This window comes from Cupressus sempervirens, chromosome 1, assembly GCF_028749045.1.
Source record: "Cupressus sempervirens isolate cs-2001-9-10 chromosome 1, ASM2874904v1, whole genome shotgun sequence".
In the NCBI taxonomy this organism is placed as follows: Eukaryota; Viridiplantae; Streptophyta; class Pinopsida; order Cupressales; family Cupressaceae; genus Cupressus; species Cupressus sempervirens.
The window spans coordinates 525,656,013-525,680,760 of NC_143118.1; the positions used below are offsets into that span (position 1 = coordinate 525,656,013).

At 36.9% G+C, this 24,748-nt stretch overlaps 1 protein-coding gene across 1 annotated transcript in view; it reads left to right on the forward strand.

Moving 5' to 3' along the window:
• Window positions 1–24,748, forward strand: part of UPL6 (ubiquitin protein ligase 6) — a 326,331-nt gene that overhangs the window by 25,149 nt on the left and 276,434 nt on the right. The window contains exon 4 of the mRNA XM_089829692.1: window positions 5,074–5,185. Coding sequence (XP_089685818.1) covers window positions 5,074–5,185 — 112 coding nt within the window. The remainder of the gene's footprint in view (window positions 1–5,073; window positions 5,186–24,748) is intronic.

Here is a 24,748-nt window from a genome sequence, read left to right on the forward strand (position 1 = left end):
GAATGGGTTTTCTTGTCTACTTTAAAGCCAATCTGCCCATTATATACTTGAAAATCCTTACAACCAAAAAACAAGAAGCAACAAACCAAACATCTGAAGCATATTCTGTAGGCATTCATCAGTTCAGAGATTTCACTAAATAGACCCTAAATGCAATAGCAACTTTTCAAAAAGGTGAAGAAGCCAACATGATGTTCAAAAGCTTAGAATACACTCCACAAATGAATTGAAGATCACACTCTTGAGAAGATCACCGATCTTGTCAAGAATGATGGGTTGGTTTCTGTCACGAGGTGCTTAAGAGGACACCAAGAAGAAACATCATCTCAGATAGTAAAGTCCTTTAGCTAGTCACTCCCATGCATAGATGAGAATTACTCTGCTTTCTCCCCATTACAATATGATGTACAATAAGGTTGGGAAATGACATGGAAGTGAGCCTTTAAGCAGTCATATCTTGGCAAGCTAAAGATGTCTCCTTTCTGTTTCCTTAATGTATGAACTTATCACACTGAAGTATTTGTGTTGTGTTTATACAATGCTTCAGTTCCAATTGTCCCTTGAAGCTCACCAATTTTAATTTGTTGAGTTTCCGGGCCAAATAAGGGAGTGTTGTGAAAGAAGCCCGATAATGAAAGATTTGATGTTGCAAGTGAATGTGAGAGTGTCTCATGGATTATATGAAGCTGTTATAGAGGAAAGTTTGTTTCCTTCCCCACACATCTTAAATCACGATGCTACCTCCTTCATGGTAATATTGCTACATACCCCTTCCAGGACTTCAATCTACAGACTGACATAATGAATGAATTGCTTGTCCCAAGGATGGATTTTCAGAATAAATGACTTGGTCTTTATCTTGTTCTTCTTGGGTATGGTGTAACCGATAGTTTCTAAAACATCTATTGGTATAAATTGAGGCATTTGAGTTGTTTTGCCACAACAAATATCAAGTAGTTGTTCGATATCATACTATTGAGAAGACAAATTGATTCGAATGCCAACACCCACCAATAAGTACAGGGACCATGCTCAAAAGCTGATTCAAAATAGCTAGAATGAAATGCTCCTAACTGTGTTACTATTAGATATGAAAATTCATGTCAGCTCAATCTTCAGGTAAGAATTCATCCATATTCATGCCACAAAATCGGAGCTCAAATCTGGGCGACACAAAATGAGGCATGAGAAAAATGCCCAAAAATCAAACATCTCAGAATACAATGAAATAAAATATCCACTTCCAAAATACATTCAAATTCTCAAAAACCAAATAAAATTCCCTTTCTGGGCACACATGCAAAATCCAGCAGCATAACAAGGCATAACCTTACATTTTTAATCACAATACTAAACAAATGTTCATACCTGACCAACTGGGTTGATATTAAAATGAAGTCAAACAAAAGAAATGAGAGAGCCCTACCTCACTCTAGAAGTTTGAGACCAGGAAATGAGAGGAATAATTGGAGAAAAACAACAAGCAAGGTGAAAAAATCGCAGGGGAGATGGAGATTGTTGTTACGAATCCAATGAGACTATTCTCGTGGTGATCCAACAAGGAAATCTCTCATAATGAACCAATCTCTAAACTCTCCAAAGAGTGTTTTAGAGCAAACTCACAAATTTTAAATTCAACAAAGGAGAAGTGAGCGTAAAAATTCACTTTTTGCCTAATATAATCAGTTTAATTAAAAATGACTTATAAATTAGAAGATTAACTACGTAATAAACTAATTGACCCTTTTCCCAAATTAAATAAGAATTCGAGGTATTTGAAATTCAACTATGACAAATTAGCCAGTAATAAAAATAAATAAATTAAATCATTAAAATTTCCCTACAACCATTCAATCAACATTTTAATTTAAGATTTTCTGTGACAACTATGGAACCTTAAATGCGCAAACACACTCACTGGACTAGTCATATAATGTATAATGAATCCGGATTCACCACATTAACAGATGGAGTAGTAATAATTAACATGGATACATCGTCCATACAGGGACGACATTGGCTCAATGTGAAAGGTCAAGGTCACTATCTTCCAGCACCACTGCCTAGGATATATGTACACACTCAAATCTTGTAGTTAGGATGAATGTACTTGGTACCTACTTAGTAAACAAGCAAACATCAAGTATAGATGCTCAATATATAAATAGCTAAAGCACAACCAAAACATATAATCACGTTGAGCAGAATGAGACACCATGCAGATCTCACAAGCTAGTGATTACGGCTCCATTCTCGCTTCCTACTAGCACCAATGGGCAACAACGCATAGTAGTGGTGCAATACAACATAACAACATATAATTACACGATACATCATTTAAATGATCATTTACAGCTATATTAGCATATATCTACTGAAGGTAAAAGACAAATGTCCAAAACATAGTACACCAACAATGAATTAGACAACATCCATCTGATATAAAAATAAACCATAATCTAAGTCCAAATACAAAATAAATCAGACATCATCATAAAGCATCATGCCACATCACTAGCATCTTCATGCAAATATGATCAAATTGAATAGCAACATCATCTAGCATCTAACAGATATGATATTGGTAATCAAAGTAATGTATAGTCAACAAAACATCTTATCATACAAATAAACAAGTAATAATAATTAAAGTATCTCTCAGGTCAAAATACACTTGGAACAAAATGCAAACACGGGAGGCACTACATTAAATTAGAGATATGAATGCTGCCATTAAAGTTTATAGATTATTACAACCTTGTTTTCATAACAAATATGAAATACCTCTACTACTGCAAGAATTGTCTTTAGATTAGGACTTCACAATCTTGCCTAGCTGTGAACTCCATTATAAATACCCAGGGTTTCAAATCTGAAAGCCAAAGCTTCCTATAATTCGCCAAGAGAAAACAATAACCAAATATAAACCAAGCATATGAGAATAAGTTTTTCAATGTTCTTTTATGGCATCTCTCTGTAACTCTTTGTTTTCCTTCTGCCCGTCTCTTCAGATTGCTTTTCCCCACCTCTTTATTTTCTGTCTTCAACATAAAATAACATTTTTAATTTTTCACTAGCCTCCATAAAAGACATTTTAATACTTTATTAAATAATTAAACGAGGTCATCATTTAACTTGATATAATTTGACAACTTAATTTTATTATTTAATCAACTTCTAATGTTCCAAAACTGGCACATTACATATATACGTAGCAAACCCTGAGCTTCAGAATAAAAAAGGTAGTGTCACAACCAAAATATAAAAGAACCGCCCAGTAATTAATGTTATCGCTGCTGAAGGAATCTTTTGTCTTTTTGATGACCAAGTATTGAACCAAGGGAGTACTAAGTTGCTTCACTTATAGATAGCATGTATCCACTCAATGACTCAGCTTGACTTAATGAACACTATTTACAGGAGTGACTAAGCAATATTGATTCCTGCAGAACAAAAATGGTTCCCTTAAATGCAAAAAAACATTACAAACTATTGAAGAAGCTACTTATATTAGATAAGCTGCCCCCAGATACCTTAATTTAGAATTATTTAATCGATTCTCCTTTTAATTTAATCATGCTTCAATGATATTGCTCCAATGACATAACCATCTGACTTGGCCAAAGATCTAACATGGCAGCTAGACTGACTTGGCACAATACAGTAGACAAGTAGGTAGACAAGTAGGCAGCTCAATCGGACTCTCAACCAGCTCAACTAGACAACTATGTAGCTCAACTAGACAACCATGTAACTCAGCTAGACAAGCAGCTCAAACACGTCAAGCATGTCAAGCCCCTCAAGCAACCAAGCAAACAGCTGAATCAATTTTCATTTACTTTGAGTAATCCTTTGAGATTTATACGGCCTTGTTCATCAACATTTGGCATCAATGATAGCATAATCAACAAAGTTAATGTAAAGTATGTTTCTAATGGAGCTGAACTAAATCTAAACTTTGAGGTGAAGTAATACTTGGGTGAGTTAATTGTCTGCCTTTATCATGGTGTAGGGAAAGCGTGGTTGCTGCTTTAATTTTATTTAATGCTGTCACTAAAATGTAACCATTTTTATTACACAACCACCTTTCATGTGTGGGAGTTAGAGGCATAGTTTGCAAACTCTCCGAGTACTCTCAAGTTTTTTTGCTGGGCGATTACTCTCAAGTTTAACTCTCGTGTATTTACAGATGTTAAAAAACGTATGTAAAAATGTTGATGCAGGGAAAACATTGGATTACATACATTTTTCACATCATTTTAGTGCTATAAAACTATACATTTTCTCTATTGAAACGTCAATTACTAATTTAATACATTTTATAATTGTATTCTACAAAAAAATATGTTTCTTAAAGAGATTTTAAATTTTAGTACTTTCTGAGTTGCTGAGTTTTCCCCGAGTTTTTGTTGAGTATATGCCGAGTTTTTTCTGAGTTGAAAATTTTGGGCTTGCCGAGTACTCTTTGAGTTCGATTCTGCAAACTATGGTTAGAGGTTCCCCTATTCCAATAAGGAAGTTTTTAAAAGCAAAATGCTTAGGGCATGCTTGATGTGCACATGAATAATTAACTTTGTGCATTGTATTGTTATTTTTTATTTGTTTGAAATCACTGAAAATGGTCAGCTTGTGAAAATGTCAATTGCAAAGAAATGAAATGGTTGTTTTTCTAAGCGAATTGTAAGAGAGTTATTGCTAATCTTGTTAGTTTGTTGCAAATTTTGCCTTGCATGCACACAGGGTAGAATATCTGTAGAAATATTCTAAATGCTATTTAAAAAATTTCTGTAATGTAATATGGGAAACATAGAGGTAAAAAACGCATTGTTATAGGTTTTTATTTATATTTTAAATGTTTTTGGAGGTCCTTTAATATAAGCATTTTGGTAAGATTCTTTTTAATTGTGTACGGTTCTAATTCTGGGATAAGAACTGTCATTTAGATAACTTGGAAAACTATTTTAAAATGAACTTTTTCATGCAACTCTTTTGCACATACATATACAACACATTGCAACAGAAGTGGGATGATTGACAGGATCGGTTACTTACAGAATATTTTCTTTATGACAGGTAATATATTAGACATATTTGTAGATGGGAATCCTTCTACAGATCAACACATTGTAATATACAGAGTAAAACGCTTTGTCCTTTGTTGTCTCCAAGCACTGCACCAAAACCGGTAAGTGGTGCATATTAAGATACATATTTTGCTGTATATCAATTTGTAATGTTCTAGACCTACCAAGAAGTGAAACTAATATTTTTTAAATTTCTTTCTACAGTCATCTTGGTAATCTTTGCTTTCATTTAATTATACTTTGAAGCTTTATGTGATTTTTGTCCTGTCTATTAAAATGATCCTGTCTTTGTATAGGTTTTCTGTACCATGTATGACATTAAATTTCTCATCTTAGGCATATACTTAGCCCATTGATTAAGCATTTGGCCCCACATTCATGCAGTGTTAATGTATTCTTATATGCTAGCTGTAATAACCAGTTTAGGATCCAATATTAATTCTTGGACAAAAATAAATTCAAAATGGCCAGTGCTTTCTTCTGTCAAGGATAAGGGAACATGGTTATGAACTTATATGTTTGGACTATTACAATAATAGATAAGACGTCTATTATTAGTTAATGGTTATCTTGTAAATATCTTTAGCTTTAGTTTGCTTTCGTTTTTTGCTTTCTCTGGAATAGAATGTTTCTATTCTTTACGATCGTTTCCTAAGGAAACATCGTCTCTTCCTTTTGTATAAATTGACCTTTCGGTCTCTGTTATTAATAAGCAAGTATTTACCAATTACCTTGTAATATGGTATCAGAGCTAAATACTTAAATTTTTTCGGAAAAATTTATAATTTCTTCTTGAAATTATTTGTTTAAATTTTTCCAAAATTATTTCAGCTAATTTCTCGAAAACCCACCTAGGGTTTTTCTGCTTGGAGAAATTCCCGAATTACGGGTCTGCAAATCGCGTGGAAATCGTGGCCATTTTTTGAAGACTCGCATTTTTGGGGTGAAAATCTGCATGTTTCTGTATCAAATCTTCATGCTCTTAGCCGTCTCAGTCTGTCATCGTGCTCTGGGAAGCAGATTCGACCATTTTTCATCAAGAAATCTGAAGTTTTTTCAAGCTTTTTTCAGCTAGGGCCATTTTTTTCGAAACCCTACTTGGTGGGTTTTTCGAGAGCTCAACTGGGTTGTCGTCCGTTTTTTCTGGGTGCCTCGATTTTCGAGCCAGCGGATTTAGAAAATGACAGCAGATTCCTTCTGGGTTTTTCGAGCTCTCTTTTGGGTCATTCTTTGATTCTTCTGGGTCTTCCGTATTTTTGCCTGGAGAAGTCGGACGCTGCTTAACACCTAGAACAAGTTGATCGGTGTTTCGATATTCGAAGATTGCGATGATGCGCTACTTCCAGGTTCCATAATTGCGACCATTGAATTTGGAATTATGCTCGAGCAGAATATTTGTCAGAGATGAGCGCACCTCGCTCCAGGCACACTTGAATCGGATTCAGGAAATCCGTGATCAGTTACTTGCCATCGGTCGCAAGATGGAGGAAGAGGATATTGTGGTAATCACTCTTCGGAGTTTACCAAATTCCTATGAGCATTTTATCGAGACTCTCAACATCACATCTACTGGTGTTGATCTAAAGTTCACTGATCTCTGCACCCTTCTACTTCAGCAAGATCGGTGGAAACAACAGTTCGGTAGCAGCTCCAGTTCCACCTCCACTGAGCAAGCCTTTGCTGCGAAATCCTTTCAGAAGGATAAGGGCAAGTTTCAGCAACCATCTCAGCAGAAGTCTTCTGCTCCAGCATCTGATGGTAGCAAAAAGAAGAACATTCAATGCAACTATTGCCACAAGTATGGTCACATGAAGGTTGCATGTCGGAAACGCTTAGCTGCCCAGTCTAAGCAATCAGGTTCGCAACCCAAAGCGAACAGTGCAGAGCACACTGAGCAGGTGGAATTTGCCTTTTATGCCTTCATGGCTAAAAGACCTGCAGATCATGTACAGTCATCTGCCTGGTACATTGATTCAGGTGCCTCTCGACATTTCACTCATCGCAGAGATTGGTTTACTGACTACCAGCCTTATTCAGATTCTATTATCTTTGGTGGTGGAGAAGAGTACACGGTTGTTGGTAAAGGCAACATTCAAATTCAGTCTGTTGGGAGGAAGCTCATATTCCTTGATGTGTACTACGTTCCAGGGATGGAACTAAATCTACTCTCGGTCAGTCAGTTGCTGCGACATTCTCCACACTTGGCAGTCACCTTCAGTTCACATCAGTGCACCATCACTGATCGGGCGACTAAGTCTACTATTGCAGTTGGTCTTGAGGATCATGGTCTTTTCAGACTTACTGATTCTGGTGATTCTCAGGACTTAGCTATGGCTGCTCGGCGATCTTCCATCAACACACTTTGGCATCAGCGATATGGGCACTTAAATGTGCATTATCTCTCACAACTTGCTCGGGATGAGCTTGTTCTTGGTTTGCCAGAGATTCAAACCCAACACCTTGGAGTTTGTGACGCATGTCAGGCTGGGAAGCAACATTGCACACCTTTCCCCAGTGGCGATTCTTGGCGAGCTTCTCAAGTACTTCAGCTTGTTCATGCTGATATCTGCGGCCCTATGGCCACTCCTTCTGTTCTTGGGTACAAGTATTTTCTGTTGTTTTAGATGATTTCAGTAGAAAAATGTGGGTGTATTTCCTTAAAAAGAAATCCGATGCATTTTTTGTATTTCAAAAGTTTAAACCCTTAGTTGAAAAAGAGTCTGGGAAATCTATTATTACTCTTAGATCAGACAATGGGGGGGAATTTTGTTCTAATGTTTTCTCCAGCTTCTTGGATACACATGTCATCCAACGCCAGTTGACCACACCCCACACGCCACAACAGAACAGTGTAGTTGAACGTCGGAACAGGACAATCACTGAGATGGCTCGTTCCATGCTCGAACATAGACATGTTCCGAAGCGTTTTTGGGCAGAAGCAGTTAACACTGCAGTTTATCTGTTGAACCGGTCACCCACAGTGGCGGTCAAAGGTAAAACTCCGGAAGAGGCCTGGTCAGGTCGCAAGCCCAGAATCAGTCACTTGAAGGTTTTTGGCTCTCTTGCTTTTGTTTGGATCCCTGATGCTTCACGCACCAAGTTGGATGCCAAGAGTCAGAAACTGATGCTTGCTGGATATAGTAGTCTTCACAAAGCCTACCGCCTTATTGATGTTGAGACATCTCGTCTCATATACAGTCGCGATGTAGTCTTTGATGAGCAGCGAGGACCATTCATGCTTGTTTCTCCTGTTCCTGATCCAGCAGACCAGCCTATGCAGGTTCATGATTTGGGAGTTCGGCTTCCATTAGGTCCACCTGATGGGAGGGCTCCAGTAGCTCCTACAGCTCCAGTCCTGCCAGTGATACCTGTACAGCCACCTTCGGCTTCTCCTGCAGGATCACCTCGTTTTGAAGATTCTTCACCTGAGTTTGATCCAGATTCTTCTGATCAGGATCCTGCTGATCAAGCATCTCCTAGTACTATTGTTGGTCATTCTCCTCTCCGGCCTAAGTGGTGGGCTAAGACACTTGCTGATCTTCATGATGATGAGCTCATTGATGGGAGAACTACTCGGAAAAAGAGCAAAACTATAGATTCTGTTAACTTTGCTCTTATGGCCAACATTCACAGTGTGTTTGAACCTCAAACATATTCCGAGGCTAAAGGAATTCCAGAGTGGGAACAGGGCATGCAATCTGAACACCAGAGCTTGCTGAAGAACAACGCTTGGGTCCTTTCTGATCTTCCCCCAGGGAAGAAACCCATTAGCTGTAAATGGGTCTACAAAATCAAATACAAATCAGATGGTACTTTGGATAAGTACAAAGCTCGTTTAGTGGCAAAGGGCTTTTCTCAGCGTCAGGGCATTGATTATGAGGAGACCTTTGCTCCTACTGCAAAGATGAGCACCATCAGATTAGTCTTAGCCATGGCAGCACAGTTTGGCTGGAAGGTCCATCAGATGGACGTAAAGAGTGCTTTCCTGAATGGTGATCTCCATGAAGAGGTCTACATGACGCAGCCTCCTGGTTTCAAGGTTGCTGGTAAAGACCATCAGGTTCTCAGATTGGTAAAAGCTCTCTATGGTTTGAAGCAGGCCCCTCGGGCATGGTACATCAAGATTGATACGTACCTCAGTGATCAAGGCTTCAAGAGGAGTTCTTCAGACTCAAATCTGTACATCAAGACTACTGACAGTGACATCATCCTTCTGGTTATCTACGTGGATGATTTGATTATTACTGGCAGTTTGGCATCTTTGATTCAGGGAATCAAACAACACTTATGCCAGTCTTTTGATATGACTGACCTTGGGCTCATGCATTATTGCTTAGGTGTTGAAGTTTGGCAACAGTCTTCTGGTATATTCATCTCTCAGTCCAAATATGCCAGAGCCTTGTTAGACAAATTCCGAATGCAGGATTGCAAACCTGCATCTACACCTATGGAGAAAGGTCTCAAGTTATCAGCCAAGTCTGATTCTCCTTTCGTTGATGATACTACGTATAGGCAACTAGTAGGCAGCCTCATCTACCTATCTGCTACTAGGCCTGATATCAGCTTCGTAGTCAGCTATATTTCACGCTTTATGACAGCTCCTAAGGCTGATCATTGGATGGCAGCAAAGCGTGTGCTTCGTTATGTGAAGGGCACTTCTGATTATGGACTTCTGTATTCTCGGAGTTCTAATCCTAAACTCAGTGGGTTCACAGATTCAGATTGGGCAGGCTCTGTTGATGATAAAAAGTCAACATCTGGATATGTGTTCAGTTTGGGATCCGGTGCAGTCACATGGACCAGCAAGAAGCAGCAGACAGTTTCTCTCTCTTCTACAGAGGCTGAATATAGAGGGACTGTTAAGGCAGGATGTGAAGCTGTCTGGCTTCATCGGATGCTTGGGGATATGCAGATGTCACCAGCAGGACCGACTACTCTGTTTGTTGATAACGAAGGCGTTATCAAGCTAGCACGGAATCCAATCTTCCATGAACGAACCAAGCATGTGGATGTTCATTGTCATTACATACGACAGCTGGTTGAAGACGAGACTATAGATCTGTAGTATGTTCCTACGTCAGATCAGACTGCAGACATTCTCACCAAGCCTCTTGGTCCTGATAAGTTTGTCAAATTCAGAGGACAGCTTGGTGTGTTAGATAGATTAACCATTAAGGGAGGGTATTACAATAATAGATAAGACGTCTATTATTAGTTAATGGTTATCTTGTAAATATCTTTAGCTTTAGTTTGCTTTCGTTTTTTGCTTTCTCTGGAATAGAATGTTTCTATTCTTTACGATCATTTCCTAAGGAAACATCGTCTCTTCCTTTTGTATAAATTGACCTTTCGGTCTCTGTTATTAATAAGCAAGTATTTACCAATTACCTTGTAATATGGACAATGGCTCTTCTAACAATTTGTTTTCTGCTCACAATGAACAATAGTAATGATTTTTCATATTTCACATTCAAACAAATTAACTCAGTTTGTTTATACCTGAAAGTTCAAACGAGTAATTTTTGGGATTGCATGTCATGATACAGATCTGTACTTTACACAACCTAGTGATTGGTACTTTCTCCTAGAAATTACACTAAAGAAATCTGAATCTTCTATTTGAAGCTATCTTGTGGAACGAGTAGTCACTTTTTTGCCTTTTTTGCCTTTTGTTTTCTGTTGTCACAGACTTTATTTTTTTCCTCTCTTCACGATTAAGAATGTCTAACCTATTTTTCCCTTTTAAAACAAATAAATGTGAAGGCAATGTCATGTCCAAACTCCTGAGCTCCCTCTTATCTTGTCTTTGATGCTTAGTTATGCTGTCAGTAATGTTGACGTAAGTGCATTCTGACAATGAATAAAAGCACAAGATTTTAAAAGTGAGTTGTTAGTCAGTTTCTGGCAACTGCTGGGTATATATGGGAATCCTTGAGGACTATAGCTGTTGTCCAGAGTCAGCACTTCATGGCTTGCTTCAAGGATTGTATTCAAATTATCCATGTTCATAAGTTCAACAGTGTTGACTAAAGAGTGATCTAAATTGGCATTTCAATCACATATGATATGAATCTTATAAACATTCTGGAAGAATAAATCAGCAACCCCACACTCAGTAATTGCGTAGTACTCAAAAGGAAAGAAGTAGGTATACTTGTTGCTGTGTTATAAGAGTTGAGTCATTACAATTGGAGATGGGCAGGTCTATAACTCTGTTCATAGAAACAATTTTCTGCATTATATTTTGAATGATATGGCATTTCCTCCTTGTTCCATTTGCAAATATCTCACATTTCCATTAGCTTCCTAAAATCAGACCTGATATTCAGCCATTAAAAAGTGGAAGAGATGTATTTGAAGGTGTTTTTGAAGTCTATATCAATATGTCTTACAAGGTGTGCAGTTTACCGGTACCGGGTATCTTCTGTGAGACAGTCGCTTGCTCTGCTAGGAGATGCAACCAATGAAAATAATGAATTATGGTTGCCTATGATTGTCCTTTCTATCCAATAAACACCTCTTGCCAAGATTATACTTTTCTTTGGACAATGGCATTCTTAGATTTATTAATGAGGCTGGTTGATTGATGTGTATGAGGTTGGAAGATGGGGATTAATCTGTAACAGTCTGTATTTAATTATATTTTTGTCCTCCATAAGTGTAGCTTGAGGTAGCAAACTAAATGGACTTGATTGTGGGGGAAACTCCACGGTTAGTGTGGTTGCATCAGGGGAGTACTAGGATGGGTGACATCTTGGGACATTTTTGTGCTTCTGTTAGGAAATAGTCCTCACATGGGAGTTTTAGTTTGCTTTCGTTCCACAATATTATTGGTTAATCAGTGTGTGTATGTAAATAATATGTAGAGAAAATAAATAATAATAAAAGTGTTAATCTTAATCTATTCAATAAGTCTTTGCAAGTAATAATGTTAGTTGTTGTGTGGTTTGGGTAGTAGGTAAATTGAAAGCTGTTATAAACCCATCGAGATGTGACAATCAAAATGTTGAGGATGAATGAATGAATGTGTCTGGTCTGTTAATGGTCATTTTCATATTATCTTTAGGCTTCTTTATTAAATGACACAGTTACTATTTTTAGCTTGAGTTCGAAGGTTGAGTTAGTGGTTGCTAAACCCTCTTGTAAATTGCTATTTATATGTTGTATGTTCATTAATACTTTCATGCAATTAATTTTTCATGGTGTTAGAGCTAGGTTAAAAACTTCTTATGAAAAACCTTGCAATCCTGTAATCGTTTATTTTGCATATTGTAACTTTTTTTCTTTTGAGGAAGATGTCAATTCTTTATTGTTGTACCCTTGCTTGTGGAAGGTGTTTTCATTTGTTGTTTGATCCTTTGATGTTATCAACTACACCAAGTTGCCCCCTAATTTGACAAACTTTTATGGACTAAGAGACTTGATGAGGATTTTTGACGCAGGCAAGGGATGAATAACTAGGGCCAGAGGCTCACTCAGCTATCCAAACCACCCTGCAAGAGTTAACACAATGGAAGCAAACACAAAGAACAACAACCAAAGGAGGAAGAAGAGTGAAATACTTTATTGATTCATCAAAATATCTTCATACATGCCCAGCTGTAAGGCCTTCTGGGTTACGGCCAATTACAAATACATTCACATTCAAGGATCCAACTGCAAATTCGCACCTTCAGTTCTGCTCGCTAATCTTCTTCCCCAAAAGCTTGCCTGACTCTAAGCCTAAACACTCTATATATACTTGCCAAAATGGCTTACAGATTATTCTAGAACATAACATAAGAGGAAGGCTGACCCAACAATGGTTGGGACGCATCCCAAGAAAAGATCTTAACATAAATGTCGCGATCAAAATAAATCCCGCAAGTCGACTCGTAGAAATCACGTCCAAATGTTGACACTCGGCATACACTGAGAACTCGGCACATGAAGAGTCACTTGGCATACACTGGGTAACTCGGCTAATGAAGAGTCACTTGGCATACACAGAGTAACTTGGCGAATGAATAGTCACTTGGCATACACTGGGTAACTTGGCGAATGAAGAGTCACTTGACATACATTGGGTAACTCAGTTAATGAAGAGTCACTTGGTGTACATTGGGTAACTCGATTAATGAAGAGTCACTTGGCGTACACTAGGTAACTTGGCCAATGAAGAGTCACTCAGCATACACATGCAACATGAACAAAAATGAGCAGGATAAGAAGGCAACCCAAGATGTTCCTACATCAGACAACTGGGGTTGAAAGGAATGATTCTCCTGAATCATTGAGATGTCACAATCTGAGTGGAATCCAACTCGGATTGAGAAATCCATGAAGCATCTTCAATAGGCTTGTTCTTCCACTTCACCAAATATTCATAGTAATCTTTTCCTCTTGTGCTCCTGCCAACTCTGGTCCAATATCTGTTCAACTTCTTCAATCTGCTTCTTAGGATAATCTTCTAATACAACAACTTCATCATCTGACTCATGATACTTATACAAATCAGCAATATTGAATATAGGAGATACATCCATGTCATCAAGTAACTCAACTTCATAAGCATTACCACTGTCGAACTTCTTCAAGATCTTACAAGGTCCAAATTTCTTCATCTTCAGCTTACTGTATGTTCCAACTGGGAATCTTCCTTTCTTTAGAGGAACCATCACCTCATCACCAATTTGAAAATCATGGTGTCTTTTAGACTGATCAGCATTCTCCTTATACTTCTGATTAGTTTGTTCCAACCTCAACTTCACTTCCTTATGCAAAGACTCCATAAAATCAACAAATTCTTCTTCTGCAATGCTTTTTTTTTCTTCATCAATAATAGCTCTCAAATCTGATATACCTCTAGGATGCATTCCAGTAACAATCTCAAAAGGTGTCTTCCCTGTACTTCTATTCACAAAATTATTATATGCAAATTCAGCTTGTGCCGATACTATCTCCCAATTACTTGGCTTATTCCCAACTAAACATCTTAGCAAATTGCCCAAGCTTCTATTCACAACCTCTGTTTGTCCATCTGTTTGTGGATGGAATGTAGAACTGAACTTCAGCTCAGTACCCATCTTCTTCCACAAAGTCTTCCAAAAATAGCCAACAAACTTACTGTCTCTGTCTGAAATAATACTTCTTGGTAATCCATGCAATCTTACACTCTCTTTAAAGAAAAGTTCAGCAACATGCTCAGTATCTGATGTCTTCTTACATGGTATGAAATGAGCCATCTTAGAAAATCTGTCCACTACAACAAATATGGAATCATACCCTTTCATTGTTTTAGGCAATCCAAGAACAAAATCCATAGTGATGTCAATCCAAGGTTTCTCAAGAATAGTAATAGGTGTATACAAACCTTGACAAACTCCACAACTCTTTACAAATTTCTGAAAACTCCACAACTCTACACAAATTTTTGAACATCTTTATACATTTGTGGCCAATAATACTTCTCTTTCAGCAAACTCAATGTCTTATCAATTCCAAAATGCCTAGCTAATCCACCACTATGTTTTTCCTAATAAGATTCAACCTTATAGGACTTCTAGGAATATACAACTGAATACCTTTGAACAACATATTGTCTTGAATGAAATATTCATCATACTTACTTATGTGGTCAGTCTGATTTGGTGCTCTGCTCTCTCTCCACGCTTCAGAAAAATCAGGATCAACATCATACAATTCTTCCATTTCATCAAAACCGAGAACTTCAACCTTGATTTTAGTCAACAAAGAATGTCTTCTACTCAATGCATTAGCAACTCCGTTAGTAACTCCACTCTTATGCTTGATCACAAATGTAAAACTTTGCAAGTATTCAACCCAATTCATATGTCTTTGATTCAATTTATGTTGACTTCCCAAGTATTGTAAAGCTTTATGATCAATATGCAACACAAACTCTTTAGGAATCAAATAATGTCTCCACTTCTTCAAGGCTTGAACAATAGCATAAAACTTTTGATCATACACAGAATATTTCCTTTTAGCATCATTCAACTTTTTAGTAAAGAAAGCAACGGGTTTACCTTCTTGACTTAATACAGCTCCTATTGCATTACCACTTGCATCACATTCAACTTGAAATACTTTGTTGAAATCAGGCAAAGCCAATACAGGTAATTCAACAACCTTTTGTTTCAAAGTCTCAAAACTCTTATCAGCTCCATGTGTCCACCTGAATTCTTTTTTATCTCCCCTCATTGTTTCAGTCATAGCATTATAAATAGCACTGAAATTCTTTATAAACTTTCTGTAAAAACTAGCCAAACCATGAAATGATCTTACCTCACCCACATTCTCAGGTGTAGGCCATTCCAAAATTGCTTCTCAAGATCCATCTTCAATCCATTAGCTAAAATCACAAATCCCAAATACACAATCTCCTTTTGCATAAAAGAACACTTTTTCAGATTAATCAGCAACTTTTCCTCTTTCAACCTCTGCAATACTTGTCTAATATGCTCAAGATGTTCTTCCTTAGTCTTGCTGAATCTCATAATATCATCCAAATAAACAATCACAAACTTACCCAATAATCTTTTCAGAACTTCATTCATCAACCTCATGAAAGTACTAGGTGCATTAGTCAAACCAAAAGGCATAACCAACCATTCATACAAACCATCTTTTGTCTTGAAAGCAACCTTCCATTCATCACCTTCTCTGATTCTGATCTGATGATAGCCACTCTTTAAATCAATCTTGGTAAAATACTTTGCTCCACTCAAACAATCCATCATGTCATCCATCCTTGGCATAGGAAACCTGTATTTCACTGTGATTTTGTTAATGGCTCTGGAATCAGTACACATTCTCCATTCTCCATTCTTTTTAGGTGCTAATACAACAGGTACAACACATGGACTCAAGCTTTCTCTGATCAAACCTTTCTGCAACAAGTCATGCACTTGTCTGTTAAGTGTTTCATTTTTTGCAGTTGTGAATCTATATGGTGCTTTGTTTGGCAAACTAGCTCTAGAAAGCAGATCCATACAATGACTTATGCTTCTTACTAGAGGTAAACCATCAGAAATATCATCAGCAATAATGTCTTTATACTCATTCAGCAGTTCTGTAATTTCTGTTGGTACTCGGCTGTCACTATCTGCTATCACTTGGTCATTACTAGCTTCTGCTGCCTGACCATTACTACCAACACTCGGTCCTCTAGGAACTATGGTAAAACAGACTTGATTCCTTTTCATTTCCTTTTCAAATTGTTTCCCATTAACCATGCAAGTTTTTATAGCAGTACAATTAACCTCGTTTGGACTTTCAATCAAAGACAATAATGTTTGTTTCTTCCCATTTACCCAAAGAGTATATTGATTCAATCTTCCATCATGTACAACATATCTATCATATTGCCAAGGTCTACTCAACAAAATATGACAACAATCCATGGGCATAATATCACACAAAACTTCATCAAAGTAAGGTCCAATTTTGAACTTCACAAGGCATTGCTCACTTACCAATATCTTATGCTCATCTTTGATCCATGAAACATTATAAGGTTTGGGATGTTTCAGCCTCTGCAATTGCAACTTGGTAATCATCTCTTCTGATGCCAAATTTGTAGAACTTCCACTATCAATAATCACCTTGCAGCATTTTCTGGCCATCTTACATCTGGTCTTGAAAAGATTTCTCATCAAAACAGGTTCCTCATCACTTCCCTTATTACGTAAGGTTCTTCTCACCATCAAATTTTCTCCAGCCTCAGGTCCACTTGGTGAACCTTCATCATCTTTTTGAATCACAACATTTCTGTTGCCTTGCCTACTTTCAGAGGATCTACATTCAAAAGATCTGTGTCCCTCTTTACCACATCTAAAACAATAATCATGAAATCCACCTTTAGAATAGGAATTAGCTCTTCCTCGATAAGAATTAGTGCCTCCTCGGTAAGAATTACCACTTTTTCATTTGGTCTTGCCTTTGTCATCATTCTTCCATTCAGATTTGCCTTTATCTTGCATAGAACTATTAGATTTGCCACTTTCTCCATAAGATCTACCTCTGCCTCTCTGGAATCTACCACCTTTACCTCTTTGTCTTTGTTCATGCTTCTTTGTCAAGATCTCCTCAGCTTTCAAGGCATATTGATACGCTTCTTCTACACTTTCCAACTTCACAAAACTTATTTCATCCTGAATTCCAGATCTCAATCCATTAATGTACCTTGCAATTTCCTCCACATCATCATCCACATGTCCAGATCTGATGTCCAATTTATAGAATTCCTCGATATATTCTTTCACAGTCATGTTCTTTTGTTTCAAATTTTGCATCTTTCTCAACAAGCTAACTTGGTAATCAGCAGGAAGGAATTTGTTCTTTATCTTTTTCACCATCTTTGGCCAAGTTTTGATCTTCTCCTTTCCTTTCCTTCGTCTATCAGTTTGCAAGTGCTCCCACCATAGTGATGCATGACCTTTCAACCTAGTGACTGCAATCTTCACCTTTCTATTATCAGGAGTGTTTTCATACTCAAAGAACTTCTCCATATCAGAGATCCAATCCAACACAACATTGGTATCTAGTTTTCCATCATAAGGAACAACTTTTACAGCAGGCTTTGAATTTGCCCTAGACAATATTTGCAACAATCTTTCCTCATCTTGATCTTCTTTAGGCTGTGGATAATGGTTTGGTGCTGTTGCTTCATCATCACATACATCATCAAGATGTGCTCCTTTCCTCTGGGCTGTCTCCACAGCATCTAATCTAGCTGCAATTTGTCTCAACTGATCCAGTATAGCATTATCAACATTATTTCCTTTACCATGAACCATCTTTACAAATCAGGTTCTTGCAAGATCGTAACCCTTTGCAAGTTATAGGTCAAATCCGTAGATCTGCCACCCTACAACCAAATCCAAATCAGGGTTTTACACGATCTAATCTCCACAAGGACGAACTTCAAGCTCTGATACCAACTGACGTAGGCAAGGGATGAATAACTAGAGCCAGAGGCTCACCTAGCTATCCAAACCACCTTGCAAGAGTTAACACAACGGAAGCAAACACAAAGAACAACAACCAAAGGAGGAAGAAGAGTGAAATACTTTATTGATTTATCAAAATATCTTCATACATGCCCAACTGTAAGGCCTTCTGGGTTACGGCCAATTACAAATACATTCACATTCAAGGATCCAATTGCAAATTCGCACCTTAAGTTCTGCTCGCTAATCTTCTTCCCCAAAAGCTTGCCTAACTCTAAGCCTAAACACTCTATATATACTTGCCAAAATGGCTTACAGATTATTCTAGAACATAACGTAAGAGGAAGGCTGACCCAACAATGGTCTGGATGCATCCCAAGAAAAGATCTTAACATAAATGTCGCGATCAAAATAAATCTCCCAATTTGGCTCGCAAGAATCACGTCCAAATGCTGACACTCAGCATACACTGGGAACTCGGCACATGAAGAGTCACTTGGCATACACTGGATAACTCGGCGAATGAAGAGTCACTTGGCATACACTGGGTAACTTGGCGAATGAAGAGTCACTTGGCGTACACTGGGTAACTCGGTTAATGAAGAGTCACTGGGCGTACACTGGGTAACTCGGTTAATGAAGAGTCACTTGGGGTACACTGGGTAACTTGGCGAATGAAAAGTCACTTGGCGTACATTGGGTAACTTGGCAAATGAAGAGTCACTCGGCACACACATGCAACATGAACAAAAATGAGCAGGGTAACAAGGCAACCCAGGATGCTCCTGCATCAATTTCGGTTATCTTGGTCACTTCTAGAAGTTTTGCATAATCAGGGAGGGTCTCAAGAACGGGCTCATATTGGACGTTCTATGCATTCATGACAAGGAGGCAATCTTCTATGTATCCATGACCTAAAGACTAATATCCTCACCAAGTCTATCAGTTTGGACCCCCTTTGAAATACAAAATTGTCTCTTAGAAAACCTTGAATAATAACTTTTCGGTGGAGAAAAAGCTGAAAAATTTAGCCAAACTGGATTCACTGGTGATGGATGAATCAACGTTCAGACAACCAGTGGGTAGCCTCATCTATCTCACTGCCACTAGACGTGATATTAGTTATACTGTGAGCTACACTTCTCACTTCATGTCAGCCCCAAAAGCTGAACATTGGCGTGCAAGCAAGCGTGTGTTGAAATATGTGAAGGGCATTGCTAATTTTGACATTCTATACAATAGAAGCAAAGATCCTAGGATCGCTGGTTATACAGACTTAAACTGGGCAGGTTGTGTTGATGACAAAAAGTGTACTTCTGGGTATGTTTTCAGTTTGGGCACATGTGCGGCCACATAGACCAGCAAGAAGCAGTAGAAAGTAGCTCTTCCGTTGACCAAGTAGAATATTGGAGAACTGTTAAGGCAACTTGAGAGGTAGTTTGGCTTTGAAAGATGCTTGCTGACATGCAAATGTCTTAAGAAGGACCTGATGGAAATATTGTCATTGATGACAAATTGAAATAAGTTACTACCATTGATGTTAAAGATACAAAAGACAAAGTTCACTATCATAAATGTGAAATCAGAGATGGAAATTATGAAGAACTGAGATCTATGGAGTTGGATATAAAAAAGCATGATATGGGAAGGTAAATAAGACGTGTAATGAATAAAATAATAAATGAAATATAGACACCACACTGAAGACTATTTATGCAGGGCTGCAGGGTCCCTGGGCTGCGGTCTTCCGCTTGCTTCACCAGCCATATGAGTGACTCTGCATGTGTGAGAGAGGTGTGTGAAGTTTAATCTTTATATATACACAACAATATATGAAAACTTTAAAAGAAGATTTATGGAGAACTTTTGAAGTACATAATCAAGGAATCCTAAAAGGCAGATTTGAGTAAAATGGTGTGTACAGAATAAGAGAGGATCTATGAAAAAAATCAGAGGGAAACTTATGAGGAGAATTAGAGAGGAAGTTTATATTCACATATATGAAATTAGTATGAACGGGTCTGAGACATTTTTGTGAGATTTTTGAGTGAAATACAAGTAAATTAAAGCATATTGGGGCAGATTTGTGAAAAATTAATGAGTAGATCTATGAAGAGTTAATGATAAGATTGGTGAGTATGAATGTATGAAGTTTTGAAAGAAGAATATAATGCAGATTTGGTGAAGGAGATAAAAGACATCACTAATATGCAATCTATGTCTGCAGAAAACTAATGGTAAGAGGATACTGTTAAGATTATAGCTACAGTCAGATTGATTTAATCATAAGATACAATGTTGATATAATATATCATATATATGTAATATTATAATTATACTACACACACACACATATAATATTATAAATGTATTATATTATATATTATATATATAATACATATGTTGTATTGTGATTTATATTGTTAATATATATTAACTAATAATGATGATTAATCATAGAGACATGTCTCTTTTACTCTTATATTTATAAGAAATTGGGATCTGCATTTGAAAAACACCTATAACAATGGCAATGTAATTACATTTGCAGAAACCAATCCATGTTTTCCAACATGGTATCAAAGCCAAACTGCAAATGTAAGAAAGTGTTTAAAGGTTTTTAAAGGTTGAGAAAGAATATTAGTCAAGGCTGTCCATAGTAAGGGCAGGGTCAGACTGGTTAATGCATTGTGCGAATTCATCAAACTATTTTCCTGCCCTTTAGAAATCCATGGGGTACGCCACTAATTGACCCTTGCCACATGAATCGAGAGTTTGAGTTATGCTCCACTGTATATGTCCTGTCTACGCATAGTTGGACTCTTGAGAGCACTGATGATAATGAAGTTGAGGCAACTGTTTGTTTTGCAATTGCTCTCTGTGAGATGAGTGCTTGGAAAGGCTTAGCTGCGAGCCCACTCATGTCTTTCAATGAAGTTTTGCAATTAAAAGAAAAACATGGGATGATTGCAGTCAGCAAGGAGGATAATTGATGGGAACATGATACACAAGTCATTGATTACGGAAAAATTCAATTGAAACCTGAGTATTTAACAGTCAAGAAATTTGGCACTCAATGAGTCATTAGGTAAGCAGTCGATGTCTTGTTAGTCAACATACACTTTCAACTTTGGACAGTTAGCGTCTAGTCAAAAGCTAAGAGAAACCAATTCCATCAGCGACCCAACATCATGGATGCCCAACAACAAAGATTTTGGGATCATTAATTGTAATAGTATGTCTGCAATGTAAGGTTATTGCTGGAGCAATAATATCTTGTTGAAAGTGATATAATACCATTGAAAGTATTCAGGATCAAGTATATGCTTTCTTGGCAGATGATAGGATCAACAGAGTTTCTTGGGAGATTATTATAACCTGATATTATTGTCACTTCTGCAGTGTTTACACTATCCTTAATTGGGATGTTTTAAAGGAAAAATAAATAAATTTCAACACTATGCTTCAGCAATTCATCATCAATGTGCCATATATGGAAAGGATGTCAAAAGTAATGTAGTAAATCATATACACCACAAGAGATTCAGAAGTGTCGACAATACTCAGAAGTATCGATAATATTTGGCATTGTCTCGATAATTATGAGTAAAAAGATTGAAGCGAAAATATCAACATAAAATATGTGTGTCAATAAATCCTCACAAGGTTGAGGGAGAAAGCAATTAAATTCAACCATACTTGGTTTAAGTACTGGCTTCAGACATATACTTGGATAATAAAATATATGAAAATGTGTAGTTCCTTGGAACTGCTATAATATAGAAGTTCTGGGCTGGCTTGGAGGCAGATCAAGTAGACTTTTGCTCTGATCAAGAAGATTGATTGTACAAACTTGTGTTACTACTCAAATAGTTCATGAAGATTAATAAAAAAGTTGCAGAGTTGTCTCCAGATTTGTGTTTCTGATTTCATATAAATCATTAGTATCAAGGATATTGTTGACTTATCATAAAAAATTCTATGTAATTGTGCTAATCTGTACGTGGGCTCCTTCACAGAAGGATTAAGTTCTAAATTCAACTTTCAAGTGAGTTGGAGATGCAACTTGGATCAACAAGTATGATTCTATAACAGTAGAAGAGTTGCATCAATGTAAGGCATTGAGACTAAGAAGCTCACTAATTAGAGCTAATCTGCAATTCGACTGTGCATTCAGACCTTACTTTCAACCAGGCATTGGTCTCTGGGACTGCCAAATCCATTCAGACATCTAATAGTCAAGTCAATTCATTATTCCTTTCTTTTGTCAATAATCTTTGGAATAGCCAATAATAAAAGATGTTAACGCGAGTAGCAATCAAAATTATTAGTCACCTAAATACACCATTTGGGTGGAGGAGAGACCAATATGAGGAGCACAAAAGGAATTTAGTCAGTGAAAAGAATGAAGAGGACAGGAGGAGATCAATATACGTAGTCAGCTACATAATAGAGGGGAATCGTTGAATATAAGGAAAAGGATTGTATGCACCAAATGGAGACAGAGGGACCCGCTGATATATCAATGCAGAAAATTCCAACCACATGCCTGATCGCACATAACATGGCATCCCAAATAGAAAGGAAAACCCCATACAAAATCATGGAGGAAGCCAATAAAATAGAACTTAGCACCATTGTGAATAAAGGTAGATAACGTCAAATCAACTGCAAGGTAAGAGTTACGTTAGCTGGCATGTTAAACCAAAAAAAAAAAAAAAAAATGGGACCCATACTTTTAGTAGATGCTGTGGAGGTGACTTTGCAAGCCACGGTTCTTGAAAGGTAAGCATATATACTATATTACATTTCATGTTATTAAGAAATATATTGCTTTAAGTGTCTTAGAGGGTAAGAGATATGTCACCTATGAAAAAATCGCAGGAAAGACATAATAAAAGGAGTAGGAAATAGATATTGAAAATAAGATGATAAGTAATGAAAATGAAATCTGCCCTTCATCAAACTCTAAATTTCATAAGATTTGATGGTCAACCATCATTTAAGGTCTAATTTGAGGTTCTTTTCTTTATTACCAAGATTTAAGATGGTTAAACTATTATAAAAATTATATTGATAGTTGGGATAGAATTAATTCATTATGAATTAAGTATTTCTAATTTTCTTGTAATAATAATATCATTATTGAGAATAATTATTAGATGTGATTTTTTTTTTTCTATAAGAGCTATATGCCTTGATCTTTTCCTCTGAGAATGTTCTTGCAGATAAAAATGAGCGAGTCTGAGATTTAGAGGGAGATTGACGTTTACCAATCATTAGATCTCTTGTAATCAAGCTAGGACAAAAAATCATCAAAATTTTCACATGGGACTAGGAATACCCTAGGAGACATTCCTTTTTGAAGTATTAAATGCGATTTATTCTAGAATGGTTTTTAGCATTTAACAAACAAAATTCTTAGTTGCTGACTAATTGTTGGCTTAGGTAGTGTAAGTTATATGATGGTTATGGATAGTTGGGTGTGTCATAACCCACAACCATTGGCCTTTAAAATAGCACAGTGCACACTTATTGTGGTAATGGTGCTGACTTTTATGATAGGTCCTTGTAGTTCTTACATTCTCTTGAACGCTGCTTTTGAATAAAGCGCCTTTTCCATATTCTCATGTAGATAGTATTTGGATGAATTTTTGTTTCCTAATTTTTCTTGTTCATCCTGTTATTTGGAAATGTATGTTCGAAGTTAATTGCCACTGTACAATTGGGTAATTGAACTTGAATGGAAGTGAAAGTGTATTGACATTGAGACATGTTGCATCAAGAACTAGGATCTTCCTCAACTAGTGGTCAAGATTGGAGCATTATAAAATAAAGCCCTGTCCCAAAAGAACTGCTGGCCGAGCCAAAATCAGTCAAAATTGGGGATAACATGCAATTGGACAAAATTTAGATGATTTGATTGTAATTTTTGTAGGGGGAAATTATCAAATTTTTTTGTATCATTATTTAAAAAAAATCTGTAATATCCACCAATTCAGGATTACTTACAATTAATGATCATATATTCTATTTTACTTCTGTTCTTTAGCCATATTCATATGGGGGATAGTGTAGTCCATGTTAAATTGAGTCATCAGCATATGATGATGTAATGTCTCTTTTTCATTTATAACCTTTTCAACATATTTGTAAGTTCCAAGTTTCTTGAAAAGCACAATTCTTTTTGAAATAGAGTTCAGAAAATGGCATTGTGTTTAGGGGATCAAGTTGAATCCCTTGATGCTTTTTGTCAGCAGTGTGTCATTTTGGATTCAGTCCAAACCTTTAGGAGGAATATTCTAATTTTCGAAACTAACAGTTTTAATTAAATTTGGCTTCGATGAGTTTTAAAGTATGTTTGTTCATTGAGAATTGATGTTGTAATGTCCCCATTTTGTTGGCATCAGAGTTTTAGGGATTAGCCTATTATTGTGATCCTCGTAGGTTAATTATTGTGGATAGAGGGTCTTCGATGGTAGTGGCTTGGCTTGGGAGGGTCTTATCTTCTCCACATTCTAGTAAGCTACAGGTTGGTCTTCATTTGGCTCAGATCGGACTTCGTTTGGGCTTAGTTTTGTGTACTTACTATTTAAGTTGGTGTCCCTCCTTTCTATTTTTGAAAAGTGCATTTGGTCACATGGAGAAATAATAGGTATGACTCCTATTTCAGACGACATTTAAATGATGAGTATTTTAGGAGTTATTATA